Consider the following 17,230-nt stretch of genomic DNA (forward strand, 5'->3'; position numbering starts at 1 on the left):
GCATTTTCTACACGGCTTCCCTGCTCCAAGATGCGAATGATCCTGCCAATTGCCAGCTGAACTTCTATCTCGTGGCCTCGAATATATCTGTAACCCAGATCCTCCATGCGATACCTCTCGCATTTGGAGCCTTTATCATCCATCTCTTTGTCGCGAGTCCGAGCCTCTTCCAAAGCGAGATCGATCAGACTTTTCTGTCCAACTTGTTCAAGAAGATAAGTTATTGCTGCCCTCAGTTGCGGTGCGTCTGTAAACTGACTTGTGATCTCCGAGGAGCATGAAAAGTTGTAGTCGTCGCTTTCTATTACTTGTCTACCGATGCCAACATACGACGTCGTAGTCTTCTGACGCTTGGCCAAAGCCTTTTCTGTGGCCGCCTTAACCATGCGCTGGATCTCTATAAAAGCACAGAGAGATGACTGAAAATATCATTTTCCAAAACCGATTTTTCACTGGACATAATAGCTACGTGATTAATTTTATCCGATATGGATATTGTTGACAAGAACATAGGTTATGCCATTCTCCAAACAGACTATGTCTCCAACCAGAAGATGTTTCCAGGAAAACAAACGAGCCTATATTGTTGGGCTGAACAACAACGTCATGTCTCAATTTTGTATGTGTTGGGATTGTTGGGTACAAACTCCATCCACTTGACCTGTAAACGTTCTGCAAAAAATACCTCCATCACATATCTAATTCTTCCCTCAATTCTCATGAAGGAAATTCATGAGAACTTCCAACACCAAATAGAAGTGGTTCCAAATGTTCGACACAATGCATGCTTTGATATACAAGTCCAGTAACAGGTCAGACCTTAGCAAGTGCCTTGGTCAAGTGTACAAGATGTATAGGATTGTAATCAACATGTCTCTTGTATGAGATTTGCTCTCCTTAATAACAGAAGCCATTGTTAAGACCCAGGCAAAGACAACGAGTTTCTCCGATTCCAGGCCATCCACTATTCTTGGGATATTTTATTGGGCCATATATATAGATAGTTTAGGGTTTTCCATGGAGGGGATTTGGGTGCGGCATGCGGGGGGAGATGAAGCGCTGTGGTTTCCGTTGCTGCAGGGCGATCTTCCGATTGCCAGCATTGCTGGCTCGTGGGGTCTGGATCCTGCTACCTTGCGTCTAGGCCTTTTTGCTCTAGTGCCGGGCGCCATGGAGTTGGAGGTGATCAGGCAGCTTGCGGTGTCTGCTGGGCTTGGTGACGGACGCTCTCAGCAGACCCCGATCGTGATCCGCGGGTGGAAAGCTTCTACCGCTGGAGGATTAGCAAGTAGCGGTACGTTGCGTGATCTGATATTTTCAGTCATCTCTCTGTGCTTTTATAGAGATCGAGCGCATGGTTGAGGCGGCCACAGAAAAGGCATTGGCCAAGCGTCAGAAAACTACGACGTCGTATGTTGGCATCGGTAAACAAGTAATAGAAAGCGACGACTACAACTTTTCATGCTCCTCGGAGATCACAAGTCAGTTTACAGACGCACCGCAACTGGGGGCAGCAATGACTTATCTTCTTGAACAAGCTGGACAGAAAAGTCTGATTGATCTCGCTTTGGAAGAGGCTCGGACTCGCGACAAAGAGATGGATGATAACGGCTCCAAATGCGAGAGATATCGCAAGGAGGATCTGGGTTACAGATATATTCGAGGCGACGAGATAGAAGTTCAGCTGGCAATTGGCAGGATCATTCGCATCTTGGAGCAGGGAAGCCGTGAAGAAAATGCAAGTTATCGGATGGGCTGCATAGCGCAGGACACGAGCAGGTCTGGTATTCCCGGTTCTTCAGATAAACCGGACTACTCTTTTCGCACTGCGGACACGGCCGCTCTATCGTGGTCGCTGGTGGCTTTTGTCATGGAGCTCAAGGACGAGTTAGCCGAAGTATACACGGAATGTTTGGGAGAAACCACAGCAAGGCTAAATGCTATAAAGGTGGCCCAATCGAGCAGGAAGTTTGCGTATGCGGTGTTGCTTTGTAGACGGGAAATCCAGGTTCAGAAGCTGGATATGGCCGACGAGAAGAATCAGTTTACATTTACACAACGATATCCTTGGGGTCTCGAGGAGGGATTTGGCCTCAGACTGCTTGTCGGAATCCTGCTGGGCGACGGGCGTGTGCATGGATTCAGTCCTCCTCCACAGATGCAGGGCCGCATAACTTTGGCGGATGGGAGTTATCTGCAGGACATGAAAGCCGTCGCTCTCAAAGGTCGTAAGCATGCCTCTCCTTCAGATCGAGGTTGCCTTGTTTATAAGGCAAATCTGGTACAGGGACAGAGCTTGACAGACGTTGCAGTGAAGATCTGCCCGGGTATGGACGATGAGCTTTTCGTTCTTGGCATGCTTACTGAGAAGAAGGTTGCCGGTGTGCTGCCTATTCTTTACAGTGGCAAGCTACAAAACCGGGATTGCTACTTGGTAACGAGATACTGTCAGCAGATAACGCTGGACATGCAAGCTGAAGCAATCCTGAGCCTGGCTAGAGGGGTTGCTATGACACTGGGCCGTTTATCCCGCGAGGGTGTTGTTCATGGAGACGTTTCGATCGGTAACATCGTGTATGGGACTGATCGACATGGTGGCATTCATCCCTACTTGGTCGACTTTGGCTCGGCGGTCACGGGTGGTTTACCAGGTAAAGCAGTGGGCACCCTTACCTTCGCAGCAGTTCAGACGCTTCTTAATGGGAAGTTGTGCTTGTCAAGTGACTTGGAGTGTCTTTTTTACGTGGTGGTGTTTCTCGCGCTACAAGGCAAGACTTACTGGGGGCGAGCTGTTACCCCCACTGAGGCGGCTGACAGAAAGACAAGGTGTTTTTCTCTGGAATCCGAGTTTAAGAAGGAGGTTATAAAGAAATGCAAGCGGGCTGGTCTCGTGGTTGCCATCCAAAAGCTGAGGGACCTGTTTTGGAAGTGTGGATACAATGAAAATGTCCAGGTCGACCAGTTCGTGCAATGCTTGATATAGTTGTATGTTCATTGTCGATTCAAGTTTGGAGTACACAGGGAAAATCTGAAGAAATTGATTAGGTGAAATTCTCAAATTTGAATTACAGTTGTTTTCCTTAATTTGATCTTTTTGATTCTTTTTCTCAAAGGGATTGAATTGAGCATAAATAATATCCATTTAATAAATATACATATATTGTAGAATTTTTTATTGTTGGAAAACTCTATTTTAAAACATTAATTAATTATTCTCTTTGTTTCTTATAATTTCATTTTGACTTCCTTCCCTAGAATATTATTTTTCTATGACCTGTTTTAGATCTTGTGGTTCCCATCTAGAAACATAAAATCCCTCTACTATAGCAAGAGCCTAATGTCGAGCTCCACGTCGGATTGGTCGCCCTCGATGTATCCCAGCATGAGCGCCGTGGAGGCGACGGTGCTCTTGGCCTGCATTGCCTCAAAGACTGATCGAGCCTCGGCCAGGCAGCCGGATTTGCAGTAGAGATTGACGAGCGCGGTGGCGACGTGGATGTTGGCATCGTCGCCGCTGCTCTTGGCCCAGGCGTGGAGGATCCGCCCAGCCTTGATGTCACCGGAGCTGGTGCACGCCTTGAGGCGCGAGGGGAGAATCGATGTGCTCACCTTGTTGCCAGCGCTGCCTGTGCTGCAATGGCGGTGGCCAGCGATGCCTCCTCGGGGGCGGGCATTTAAAGCTGTTGACCGCTTTCATTGACTTTTATTGACCCTTTTATCATTGACTTAGGGCTGACTATTGAAAATTTATTGACCTAACTGTTGACCAATATTATTTACAATGAATCAATGTTTTTTTGTTTTCTCGAAACTTTGGAGCACAGACGAGGATGGAGAAGCTACTTCGAACGATCATCCTGGCGAGCCGCGAGAGCTGTCCACCAATTCTCACAAGCTCTTGGATCTCTTCTTGACGATCCGGCGAAGAACCACCAATCTGGCCCTCCGGATGTCCCTGCTGCAGCGATCGACGTGCTCCTCCAGTTCGTCCAGATCCCGGATGAATGCGCTCTGCCGGCTCTTGAGCTGCTCCACCACCAGATGCATGCCAAAGCCGTCCGCGTGCCTCTGCCCAAACTGTATGCAGTGGACGATCGATTCCATGGAGTTCCTGAGGCTGTTGATGAGCGCTCGTATCGTGTCCATCTCCTTGATCGTCACAGACGTCTTGAAGTTCGCTTCTCTCATCAGATCCCGGCGTGCCTGGAGCTCCTTCTCGTACTTGGTGAGGAAGGACTTGATCCATCTTCTCGAGTGGCATCGACGATACCGCTGCCACCGCCCCTACGATCGCTGGGACTGTCATCACCGCCGCCACCACCGCACAGATCACCAGCGCCGCGCAAGTCGCAGCGTAGATGATCGTCGACACCTTCGTCCAGCCGCGGACATACCGCAGCTTCCTGTCCAGCGACTTCTTCTTCGCCTGAAGCTTTCTCTGCAGCTCCATCTGCTTCTGGTAGACGGTTTGGAACTTCTCCATGAACTCGTCCGTGAAGGGGTTGCCGGCGTCCACGTACTGGTTGAGCTCTTTGAGAATTGCCTGGCACTGCTCCTCGTTTGGATCTCCTTCGCTGGGCATCATGTTGATCGCTACCTGGATCGACATCTGGTTCTCCCTGGCCTGTTTGATACACTTGTTTAGCTCCTCGCAAAAGTCTAGCGTAGCCATGCTGTTGTCGAAGTAGTCCTTGACCAGCTCAAACAGCGAGTCGCTTGCCCACACGTCCTTCTTGTAGTTGAGAATTACGTTCACAACCTCCTGGTCGAGCTCTAAAAAGCTGGTGGTCACATCCTTTAACGACTGGAATGAAAGTCCCCTCTCGTCCACCCCGGCCACCATGCTCTGGAGCACCCTTTCTGTTCGTCCCATCCCCAAATTTTCTCACGTCTGGATCCATGGCACATACTCTCTCGTACTCGCTGAGATCTATGCTGCTCAAACTTTCTCCTGGCGAGAGTGACCGGCTGCTCTGGTTACCCATTTCTTGTCTACTTCCTTCCCTGTTCTAAATTCCTGTAGGCCTACCTTCCTGTTCTAAAGTAAACCTTTCTCCAATTCCTGGCAACGACCCTGGAGTTCCTTTGAACATATCTATTGCCTGATTGATCTCTCCAGCTCGGGCAAAGAGCGTGATCATCGTGTTCCACGACACAGAATCCTTCTCGGGCATCTTCTCGAAGAAGTCCACGGCCTGGAACGGATTCGAAGAATCGCAAAGAGCCGAGAGGAGAACATTCCACGCGACTTGATCCTTGTGTGGAATCTTTTGGAAGAGTAGCATCGCTAGCTCGATCCGGCCGTGCTGGGCCAGCGTTTTGAGCATCACTGTCCAGGACACAGCATCTCTCACTGCCATTCTCTCGAACAAAAGCATCGCCTCGTGGATATGCCCGTTTTGGGCATATGCCGTGAGGAGAATATTCCAGGAGTGGGAATTTGGAGCTACCAAGGCGTCAAAGCATCCACACTTGCCATACATCTCAATGGTGAGATTGGTGAGATAAAGATTCCTCCTATTGCTCTTGGCAATGCATACAACCACGCTCTTTCCCTCGGCTAAATCTCTCGACTCTCCGCAAGACTTTAGCAGCGAGGCATACGATTCGATTTCTTTGTTCTTGGTCGCCATTTGGCCATGAGCTTTGCTAGAGCGAAGATATGACCACTCGAACTCCCATATATTGACAAAGTTTTCTACTTCCAAACGTCGCAACAATGGAAGATCATTAGAGAATCACAAAGATATGGCATTCTTACCTCGGGAAAATTTGTCCAATGCTTATCAAGGCCAGCTTCGCGATCCAGAAACATGCACTTGGATCCTGGAAACAAGCACCACAAGTAGTTGCAAGAAGCCAGACTATCGCACGTACCGTGAGGAAGAAGAACTGAACTTTACGTCGTCGATGTTATGTATCGAGTTGCAAGCTGTCCAAACACTTCCCCTCGATGCTCAAAGTTGCGAAACTCGTCAAAACTGGCACAAGCTGGGCTGAGAAGAATAATATCTCCTGTAAAGATGATGAGATGAATAAAGAAAGCGTGCTTCCAGCAATGAATACCTTGTTTGGAGAGTTTCTCAGCTATAGCTACAGCATCTTCCATGGTCAGGGAACGGAAGCATGGGATTGAAACGTTGGCTTCCTTCAACTCTTTCTCGATCTGTTTGCCAAATGCACCGAACTACAACGGGAAAACGTGAGTAGCATGGACACAGTTTTCCCGAGGCTTACTGTGACGATGGCCCTGTGATTTTGTAGGAGATCGCTTAGTTTCTTGAATCCAAGGCTTCCATCCTGATCAAGGACCTGCGAGCAAGAGAAATGACATGAGACGTTGTCACAGTTTTTAAAGTAGTTTTTAACTTACCTTTGCGAGACCTCCGAGGAGTATAACAGCTTTTCGATCGGCGAGGCCTTTGATGCCCGTGTAAGCTGCATCCACATTCGTGGCCTTGCTGTCGTTGATCCACAAAACACCTTTCTTGTCTTGTCCAACTAGAAGAACAAGCGATGAGAAACGAAAAAAATGGAAAGCATACCAATTTGCATCCGATGAGGTAAAGGTGTGAGTTGTCCAATCGCTGCCTGTAGTTTGTGCTCGTCGACACCAAGGTCTAGCGCAAGAGAGAGCAAGGAAGCAGTCGCAGCATTCTGAGCATTGTGGGAACCAACAGCTTTCAATCCACTGAGATATAATCGGGCTTCAGCTTTCGTTGTTGGAACCACCACGACGGCTCGCCTTGCCTGGTTATCAAGCTGAGAAATGAGAAGATAAATGAGCACAACTTAGCAGCACATCCAAAGAGAAATACAAAATAAATAACTGGAACACCTGAACGCCAGGGAGTGCTCCAAGCCAGGCTTTGGTGCTGCCACTGTTATACTTATATGCAACCTTTCTCAGGAACTCGTCCCCTGTGGAAAACTCATGTCAACATGGAAAATATTAAAGACACCATAGTTATATCGATTTCAATGTCCAGACGCAAGAAAGTTTTACCATGAGGAATGATGGATAACTTCGAGGAATCCATACGCTCAAACAGCCGGCACTTTGTCTCGCCATAGTTTTCCATGCTCTTGTGGCGCTCCAAGTGGTCGGGCGACAAGTTAAGAATCACGCCAACCTGCGCATCACAAAAACAGTAAAAACTCAGAATGCAAGGAAGGGCAGTACTCACAGACGGAGAAAAAGATCCCGGAAGCTCCAGTTGATAGCTGCTAACTTCTAAAACCGCTGCCTGGAGTTAGCCACCGTATGAAGCAACGATACCAAAAACTTCAAGCACTTACCTGGTAAGGAGGATCGTCGGAAGGAAACATAAAACACTCGCACGCAGCATCAGAGAATGGTGTCCCGAGATTTCCTCCTACGAAAGTCCGCACTCCAGCTTGCTGCAAAATCTATTCCACCACGAAATCTGTGCTATGGACAAGAGGAGATAAAAAGCGAGCAACAACCAACTTTACCTGACCAGTAAAGGTCGTGACCGTAGATTTTCCGTTGGTGCCTGTCACAGCAGCAATTTTCACAGCTTTCGGGAACGCTTCAGCAGCAAATCCGAGCTCCGAGATCGTTGGAATGCCCTGGAAATATTTTTTTCTAGGAGCTCCGTTGATACTCAAAAACGAACTTACCGAGTCCATGGCATAGGCGAGAATGGGCTCGCTAAGTGGAACTCCTGGCGAGACAACAATTCTGGAAGCACTGAGGAACGTTTCCAGTTGATGAGGACCGAGCTCGGTGCTGACCCGATCCATTTCATAGCCATGGAATGCAGGATCTTCCTTGAAAGAAAAAAAGTTCTAGCACGAGAAAACAAAACTCCACTTTACCTTGAGAGGCGCAAGCTTGTCATTCTTGTCCACGGCAATGACACTGGCTCCACGAAGCAGGGCAAGCCTGATCGCAGCCCTGCCGGAGGAACCCAATCCAACCACCTGTGAGAGGCGAAGGAATGTGTGAATCCATATGAAGCAATGCTTACCACAACGCGCTTGCCGGAGAGGTCGAGCCGAGCGCTAGGCGCGCAGCAAAGCACTGGCGCTGTAGCCATAATAGACCCAAATATAAGGTCTTGCAGGAGAGATTCACTTTATCAAAGTTTTCATTGATGCACCTTGACCGAGAACAAAGTGTGCTATAGTGTAAGCGTTCACAGAAACACTGCCAGCTTTCACTAAAAACACCTACTTTCAATGAAAGTCCGTGAGGGTCCAGTTACAGAGTCACCACGAACGCTCTTAGTTTGTCCTTCCTGCCCATGTATCGGCACAACTCAGGATAATTTGTTCTCTCGTATCAACTGCTCCGTTTCAGCCTTAGTGTTTCTCGTCTGCGCTTCGTTTTGCAATTCATTCTTAAACACGAGGACATGCACAAAGAGCAAAAAGTTCCAGCACTCGCTCAAAGTCGTCCCTTCCGTACAGCAGCACTCACTCTCGTCCATTTTCCTTCAGATTTTTCCTTCACGCATCAAGTTCGATCATTAAATGGATGGCTTTTGACAAGCACAAACCTGCTTGAAGCAGGCAGCTCTGAAGTTTGGTACCGACCGCCATACACATTCAACCTCCACATGAACAAGGGAATGGACTCGAGAAGCTCGGCAATGGCAAACGCAACTGGACGCTTAATTTCCATGCACATCCGGTTCAGTTGTGTAATACATCTAAATCGGACAGCGCAATATAGATAGACATTAGATCAACATTAGATCAACAGAAAAGAATTTCAAATACCTTGCCTTCTTGTATCTCAAAACCAATGGTCACCTTAAACATATAGTAGCGACCCACACAAGAATCTATCCAAGTATCGCCATATCTAGGTAGATAGATCACTTCAAACCTTGACAAGGTTTGTGATTTCATTTTAGTGAATCCCATTTTGTGTTTGGTTTTTCTTTAGCACAGCCCAAGGCTTGTTGGCTCGGTTGATGACCTCTCGAAGCAGGAGAAGCTCGAGGCGCGAGTTTTTCCTGAGGGGTAAGGCTCCAGTGCGCGAATCAAGAGGCTGGATGCTACCTCGCTCGAGCAGATTCGAAGAGGAAGCCGGCTCTAGAGTTATAAGAATAGTTAAATATGACTAGTAAAATTGGTTGGTGCCACATTAATTGATTGGATGCCTGATTGGATAAATATATTACCCCCTTTGTGTTATGAAAGGTTCCTTAGTCCTTAAATTATATTTTATGTTTTATTGTTAATATTATAAAATATTGGTATAAAAAAGGTGGTAGATTTAGATGACCATTGTTAAATGCATATATTAAATAAGAAAACATTTTTGAATGGTGAACAAAATCTTTGCAAAGTTGGAAATCATTTTATAAATTTGGTGGAAGATAAAATTTATGATAGAGTAAAATAGATATAGAAAGGAAAGAGTAATTCTGAAGGGATTTAGTTTCACTTGTTTTTGAATTTAACTTCAAATATTAGGTTATAGAGAAAAGGTAGTTATAATTTATATATATCTTGACTTTGAATATAGCATTTTTTATTGAAGATTTTTCCTGTCACATAATCTTACACAAATAAGATGTATAGTTGTAAGTTATATTGGTTATTTGTAAGTCAATATAAATAACCAAAGAGAACAACTTGAAAGACAATCCATAAAATTCAAATATAGAAAGAAAGGGCCCATAAATAAGAGTTTACCCCCTTTTCTAATTGCTTAAGGGGCTTCGAATACTTGGGGTTAATCATCCTTAGTACTAGGTTAAGTGACTTCCCAGAAAGTCCAAATTCATGAGTTTATATTTGTATTGGAGTGGGTCTCAAGTTCAATTATGTTGGTTGGCTTAAGGGAATCGCACTACATCTTGATTGACATTTGGCAGGTCTAATTTATTCCAACTGGGCTTGACCTGAAAGGTAGGGTGTTAAGAGAGTAAGGTTCTCAGGAGAGCTATAGCTCTCAACTTCCATTCATGAGGGCATGAAATTGCAAAGAAGTGTAGTGGATTATAAGCAACTAAAGAGAACAATTTAAAAGATAATCCATAGGGTTAAAATATCAAAGGAAAAAACCTATGAATAAAAGTGCACTTTTTTTTTTACTTAAGGTTAAGCGTCTTTGGGTTTAAATAGTATTGGGTTGGGTGACTTTTCGGGAAGTTCAAATTTTGGAACTTACACCCAATAGTAATGTTGTCTAATAATTGAATATAGAATATTTTCAATCTATATCCATTCACTTGAGTGTCATATTTTTCTCTATCAAGATTTACTAGCAAGTATAGTCCATTGATATAGGTTATCTTATCCCATTATTACGGAAAAAAAATTTCATAAATATTTTATCAATTCTACTATTATATTTTATAACTAGATTTCCAATTTAAAATACCTTTACAAATTTCTTATCAAATCTAAAGTTTCTTTTTTGTTGAATTACTTCTATATGTTGAAGAACTTGATGTTGATTCTCATCTATCCCTTCAAGTTGAATAAGCCTCAATTCCAAGTCTTTATTATCATTTAATTCATGCTTCAATGCTAGTTGTAAAGTTGAGATTTCCAACTTAATTGGAAATATAACTTCTATCTTATAAATTAATAAAAAGGAGTTTTTTCATATCAGGCCTACTAGCACTTCTTTGGGTTACAATATTATCCTTTGAAGTCATGTTTGATGAGTCCCATATACCTCATGTGGAATTTGCCATTCTTACTAGTTCAAACTCTGCTTTAATGTTTTGGCTGAAGCTAGACATCAGGAGTAGGTTTACTTGGGCAAATAGGGAAAATTCAGTGACATGGCCTTAATTTTTAGCTTGGTAACAAAGGCATAGTGTTATGATTTTGTAGCCAATCCTACAAGGCTTACAAAAACTAAATTTTTGTTTTGGGGCGGAACTTGCAATATCTAAGTGGAGTGTGGAAATAGAAAATATGGGATTAATGGTGTAATGGTGGAAGCATGAGATGTTAAGATCAGTGGTAACAATGGAAGTGGTAAAGTTCTGGTGAGTTATTTAAATTTTTTATGAGCCATTCTGTGGGGGAAATTGGAAATTATGGATGGAGTACTCTCTCTTGGATTGGATTGGTCCTTGTTCTTTAAGCAGATGGGTCGAATGGCAAATATAAAAGCTGTGGAGATTTGCATTTTATATGGAAATGACGGCTTGTTAACAGGGACTAAAAAAATTTTAGATGGGCTGGCTGATTTGAAGTTAAAATTTATTGAAGTTGGAGATTATGTGAAGGGAAATCACTAGGGGGTGAACATGGAAAACATTTCTATAGGCTCTAGAACTATAAATTGTAGCACTCATGAATCAACAATGTTTGACACTAGCAGTGCATACTTGATGCTTGGAAAAAAATGTTATCAGGAGGTTAGAAAAACTTATATAGCATAGGTGCATGCAGAAATTATAAGATCACTGGATATAATTAACAACTCAAAAGCAAATGTTAAGAAATGGATTGCTAGCAATAGCTACCAGGTTTGGCTTTACCCTTTTTGCCTTGGATCCACCACAAACAATGACATAAGGTTATAATTGCCTCTTAAGGGATTTACCAAAAGTCTATGTTGGACAAATTTAACACTACATGACATCTACTAGATTTTTGAGGGTTAAGTGCATTTTTTCCCCATCTGTAAGTACTTGAGTTTTTACTATTTTGCAAAGCAAAGGTTGGAGTGCCCAACCACTTGGAGCGCTTCCAACAATAAATACTTTGTGTTCAGAGTTTTTCAACTCTTGCTACAACATCTTCCATAGTCAAAGAATAAAAGTAGGGCTTGAAACATTAGCTTCCTTTAGCTCTTTCTCAATTTGTTCACCAAATGCACTGAACTACAATGCAAAAATGTGGAGACATAATTTTGCCAAGCTTGAAGATTGCTTAGTTTTTGTATTCAAGGCTTTTAAAGACCTGCGAACAAGAAAATATAATTGGATACTATAAGTTGCATTCACATGAAAAAAAATGGAAAGCATGCCAATTTGCATTTGGTGAGGCAAATGTGGAAGTTGTCCATCGTTGCTTGAAGTTTTTGCTCGTCTACACCAATATCCAGACCATAATTGCTCATAAGAAAAGAAAAATGAGCATAAATTAACATCACATCAAATGAGACACCTGAATATAAGGAAGTGCTCCAAGCAAAGCTTTGGTGCTACCACTATTAAACTTATATGCAACCTTTCTCAAGAACTCGTTTACTATACACTTATGTCTCTTAACTTTACATTAGAAATGAGGAAGGATGAATAACTTTAAGGAATCCATATGGTGGCACTTTGTATTGCCATCTTATCTTTGTTTATAGAATATGGCATTTTATTTGTAAATCCCTGCACACGTAGCATAGTCTAGGTGGCATTCTCCAATTGGATGAAGTCTAGATGCCAATGAGATGGGCATATATACATTTTGACTATAAAATGATGGGTCATACATGCAGGTTATATATGTGGCAAGATGACCCATACAACATCCCATTCATCATTATTGTCATTGTCTAAGTGTGACTTAGGGTTCTCAAGCAAGAAAGAGTTTTTGGAACCATATAATTTAATTTCATGTTGTGGTAGTGAAATTGATTTGGTTTTCTGGTAGTAACTAGAAACATCCACAATGAGTAAGTTTTGCCTATAGCTTAGATTTGTGAAATTGGACTCAAATACAAATATTGTAAATAGATATATTGGTGGAAATGAACCAAGTGCAGGGTTGCTATTAGACTTCAATTCCAACATTTTTTTAGCTAGCGAGAGTGAAGATGAAGATGGAGATCCTGACATTCCAGTGGTGAGTAGATGAATTTCTGAATTGGAGAGTCTTCATTATGGTATTTTTTGTAAGGCTTCAATAACTTTTTGAGATCAAAAGGATCAACAGCATTTTGTGTATGGATACACTTAAAGTAAAATAAAGACTATAGTTTATCTTGCAAATTATTTGGGAATTATATAGCTAACATTATACAAATATATGCGGGTGGTGGATACAAATTGGAGGGGGGTGTACCATAGGATACTGATAGAGGAAGATCTTAACCATGTCCAATAATAATATTCCCATGAATTGTATAATGACAAATTAGGGTATTATCCTTCTGCTCTTGTTGTCAAGCAATTGATTATTATTTTAGTAGGTATCAAATTCGTGAGGCATTAACTTTACATGATCTAAAAAGACTACAAAGTAGGCATTTGTTATAAATTTGTTGATGTAACTACACTAATAAAACAACTTATATACTATGCTATATGAATTATAAGTTTTTTTTTTCTTTGTCTTTGTTAACCATTATTTTTGTGTTTTTATAGCATGCATCCATGCCATGATTTATGGAGCAATGCATTTTATTATGGCCTATAAGCTATTTATGACCAAAGATGCCCATGCTATTTTCAACACATATGCATGGGTTATATATCACTTTGAGAGGCTAAAATGAATAAAGAGTGATAATGCTTTAAAACACAATAGCATAAAGGTTGATATAATCTAGTGTTGGGGCATAGAGGCAAAAAGCTTTATACGTGGAATATCAATATGAAACCAAATAATAGATTTATGTTTATTTAAAGTTTACCTTTCTTGAGAGTTTTTTTTAAGCGTATTGAGCATTTGTGGCGAGAATTGTACAAGTGAGTGATATAGTTTTATAAGCATCTTTGAATTTTTGAACATTGGTGTTCGTGATATAAGCAATGTACGGCATACACAAAGCTTACAGAGTGTATTTTCAACTTATCTTGCAAAGAACAGCTAATTGGGTTGCAATATAAAATCTATATGAAGTTCATTGCTTTAAATGTGGTGAATATTTCAAAGCATCCCACATCTCTACTAATTTATTCCAACTGATGGAGTGAGAACTCAGGTAAGATAAAAACTTTGTTTTGATAGGCATTCTAACATTGCTTAAATTTTCTTTTTCTTCTAGAATAGTTCAAGCTTGTTCACAAAAGGATATTGAAGATTTTTCAGGAGAATTCATTCCTTGTATTGATAGAACAACTTTAGGATAGATTATTTTAATTTAACTTATATTTATTTTTCAAACCCATTTTTTTCAAATATGTTAGTTTTGTATATTTACAATGCATAAGGAAGGGTTAAAACTGAATGAATAATATCTTCTTCATTTGGATCTATTTGTAGAGTGTGCAATAGTGAAGTGCAAAGCCTAGATCTTGCAATATACATCAACATTACGCTGTTAATTGCAACTCTAGTGAAAAGAAGAGCTTTATAAAAATTATAGTCGGCTATTATTTAGGGATTAGCTAATATCAATTTTTTTTTACTCAATACATTGTCCTTATATAAAAAATTCTCTTCTATAAGCAATAGATTTAATAATATTAAGTTTATAATATTTTTAATTAAACTTCATATCAAATACAAAACCTAATCCAAAAAAATCTTATCAGTGACATTTTTAGGCATTTTAAGTTGAAAATATAATAAGAATTTAATATAGCCTAAGGCTATATTAAATTTAAGTCTAAATTTAGTAATTTATCATATTATTTAAGAAGTAGAATAACTAAGGTTTTTCATTATGTTGTATTTTAATATTGGTACATAGTTGACTACCTGTGGGAGGCTCTCTAAATGCCAATATTATAATACAATCAATTTCAAATTTCAGATTATATCATAGTCAATTACAAATTTTAATGTGAAGGAAAATCACATCAGATTTTAATTTTACACAAGTAATTGGATTCTCTTTTTTGTTCTAAAATGGATTGCTAATCTTTATTTTTTAGTTTATAAATAGCCAAGAAGCTCTAGCTCTTCCATAAGATGGAACTCATAGTGGAGTTTGAGCATACTTGAATCTTCTATGGTTAGATCATCTATGTTTAGATTTTAATCTTCTACATCATGTGACTACATTAAAAGGAGCCTCTTAAAACTTAATATACCCACCTAAGCATATAAGAGGAATAAATCTGAAAAGTAAGATAAAATATAGAACTAAAAAATTAAACATTTTTAATTCCTCACTTTATTAACATGCCAACTAAATAAAAATTAAATATTCATAAATATCCTTAAACTGCATATCATCTATTTCAATTGGGTTTTACTTATTTATTCTCTATAAAACCATAGAGTCCAATTTTGACATGCTCAAAATTGGAAAAGAGCAAATAGGGGGTGAGGGGGCCAAAGCTAAATTAAAGCTCAAATCTGTGTTCATTGTGGTCTATGTGATTAAAGTCTCTGATAGAGAGTTTGAGGGACTCGGGGAAATATATATTCTATCGCTCCTAGACAAGTGATGCCAAAGCCGTATTAGTGGTTTTCAACTCTGACCGTATTTATCTTCACTAGCCTCACTTTTGTGTCTAAAGAACAGCCAAAGTGCATATTCTTGGGTGATCTTCCCTTTGTTTCCTCTTTTTGTCAGTGTGTCCACTTTGGATGTTAGTGCAACAATCAGTTGTGACCAGATCTTTGAGATTGTTACCCAAGACCAAGTCTATTCATCTTCACCAGCCTCACTTCTGTATCTAAAGAACAGCTAGAGAGCATGTTCTTGGGTGATCTTCCTTTTGTTTTCTCTTTTTGTCAACATGTCCACTCTAGATGCTAGTGCAACAATCAGTTGTGACCAAACCTTTGAGATTGTTGCCCAAGTTGAGGGGTTCCTGTCATTGAACATCCTAGTGCAATGGGCCTTCCAAATCTCTGTTAGAATACATCCCTTGAGAACATCAAAGAGTTCCTGATGGAGATGTGTGAGGTGAGTGCGCATTCAGTTAAGTTGGTCAAAATTGAAGTGTTGGTCTTCCCTTGGAAGAAACTACCCTAAAGTGTGGATTCATTGTGAGGTTCACTTGAGGATTGCCATACATGTCAACTATGTAACATGATGGAGTAGGTTTGCTCTTATATTCGTGCCCAGACAGAGGAGATGAACAAGATCAAGGCATAGGAGTGAAGCTTGAATCTGTTTGCTCCACAACTTTGGTTCTAGAGCAACAAGCAGGATAAGGAGGAGCTGTGAAATCACGTTGTGAGTGTGACTTACAATGGGTTGGGCTACAAGGTGTAGAAGTTTGACATGCGAGAGCTAGTGTTTGGAAAGCCCAAGCCCATAAGGATTGTTTTCAAGGATTTTAAGAATGCTCATGGACTTTCTTACTGCACTATAAGTCACTTGTTGATAGTTATCACTTCTAGGAATGATGCCTCTTGTTGACAGTGAAACTAGCCAAAACAGTTTCATATTATGAATATATTAGAATTGGTAGTAAAAATGAATTATAAATACTATGGGTAGTAAAATCCTACCACCACAAAATTCACTACTTGCTAACATACCAACCTAGAACACAATGCTTTCAGTTTAAAAGCCTGATTGCATTATTTTTAAGCCAAACTGGTGGTAAGAAAACTAACTTTCTGAGCTAACCTGGGCCTCATCATAGAGCACCACCCAGAGCTGAACCGCTTGGAATAAGCTCTCTGGCAATGCTGGGGAACAATCATGGTTGGTCGTTTTGTGATATTTGACCAGAGGTTTCTTCTCTTTACAGGTGGAGCTGGTCTACACATTTGATTCGCGTTCTTGAATACAGAACTCAAGGACCAAGCTCTTGTTTTGCCTGAGAGAAGAGTTAGTTTCCAGAGACAAATTCTTTGTGGCTATGGCCATCTTCCATCCCATTGAGCTGCAAGCCGTTGGTGGCCTGGTGGCTGCAGCGTGTGCTTCAGCGCTAAAAACGCGTCTCTCGGCTGGTTCCAAAGAACCGAGACTGATTTTACTCTTGTTCCGGGTTCTGAAATCCCACAGTTGTAAGGCAAAGAAGGCAACTTCTACAAGATGTCATGCCGCTACAGTCGTGGCTGAGCATGGACGCTTGAGCGTAGAGAGTGTAGAGAGCGTAAACGAGCTGGGAGCATTGATCTTGTCTTTGGTCAGGAGATTCACAAAGATCTCCAGGAAAATCCTTTCGCTACTCCAGCGATCATCTACGAACAAAGCTGACCTAGCACTGAAAACCGCGATGGTCACAGCGGCCTATGTTGCTCTTGCCACATCCTGGGGCCATCCATCGCCGCTGCCTAGCATCGCTCATCATCTTGGGGATGAGAGAGTTAGGGTTCTTAGCGGTGAGAGAAAGGGGATGATGCTTCATCCTCCTCATGCATTCAATAATGTTGATTATGCCTTCTTAGATCCTTTGTATCTAGCAGTTGTTTCGTTTTGCGTGAACATGACATAGAA

At 41.5% G+C, this 17,230-nt stretch overlaps 1 protein-coding gene and 1 pseudogene across 1 annotated transcript; both read right to left on the bottom strand.

The window, feature by feature from the left end:
• Positions 1-3,750: 3,750 nt before the first annotated feature.
• LOC9644375 lies at positions 3,751-5,072 on the bottom strand (annotated as a pseudogene).
• Positions 5,073-5,500: 428 nt separating this feature from the next.
• On the bottom strand, positions 5,501-8,063 carry LOC9644708 (UDP-N-acetylmuramoylalanine--D-glutamate ligase). Its single transcript, XM_024689008.1, has 15 exons — positions 7,995-8,063; positions 7,843-7,947; positions 7,645-7,794; positions 7,477-7,593; positions 7,300-7,410; positions 7,188-7,247; positions 7,007-7,133; positions 6,839-6,921; positions 6,546-6,762; positions 6,374-6,501; positions 6,238-6,312; positions 6,067-6,187; positions 5,878-6,015; positions 5,762-5,826; positions 5,501-5,698 (listed from the first exon to the last, which is right to left on the bottom strand). Exons 1-13 carry the CDS (start codon positions 8,061-8,063, stop codon positions 5,900-5,902), a joined length of 1,479 nt encoding a protein of 492 aa, XP_024544776.1. The 3' UTR covers positions 5,501-5,698; positions 5,762-5,826; positions 5,878-5,899.
• Between the last annotated feature and the right edge of the window lie 9,167 nt (positions 8,064-17,230).

Source organism: Selaginella moellendorffii, unplaced genomic scaffold (genome assembly GCF_000143415.4).
Source record: "Selaginella moellendorffii unplaced genomic scaffold, v1.0 SELMOscaffold_60, whole genome shotgun sequence".
In the NCBI taxonomy this organism is placed as follows: Eukaryota; Viridiplantae; Streptophyta; class Lycopodiopsida; order Selaginellales; family Selaginellaceae; genus Selaginella; species Selaginella moellendorffii.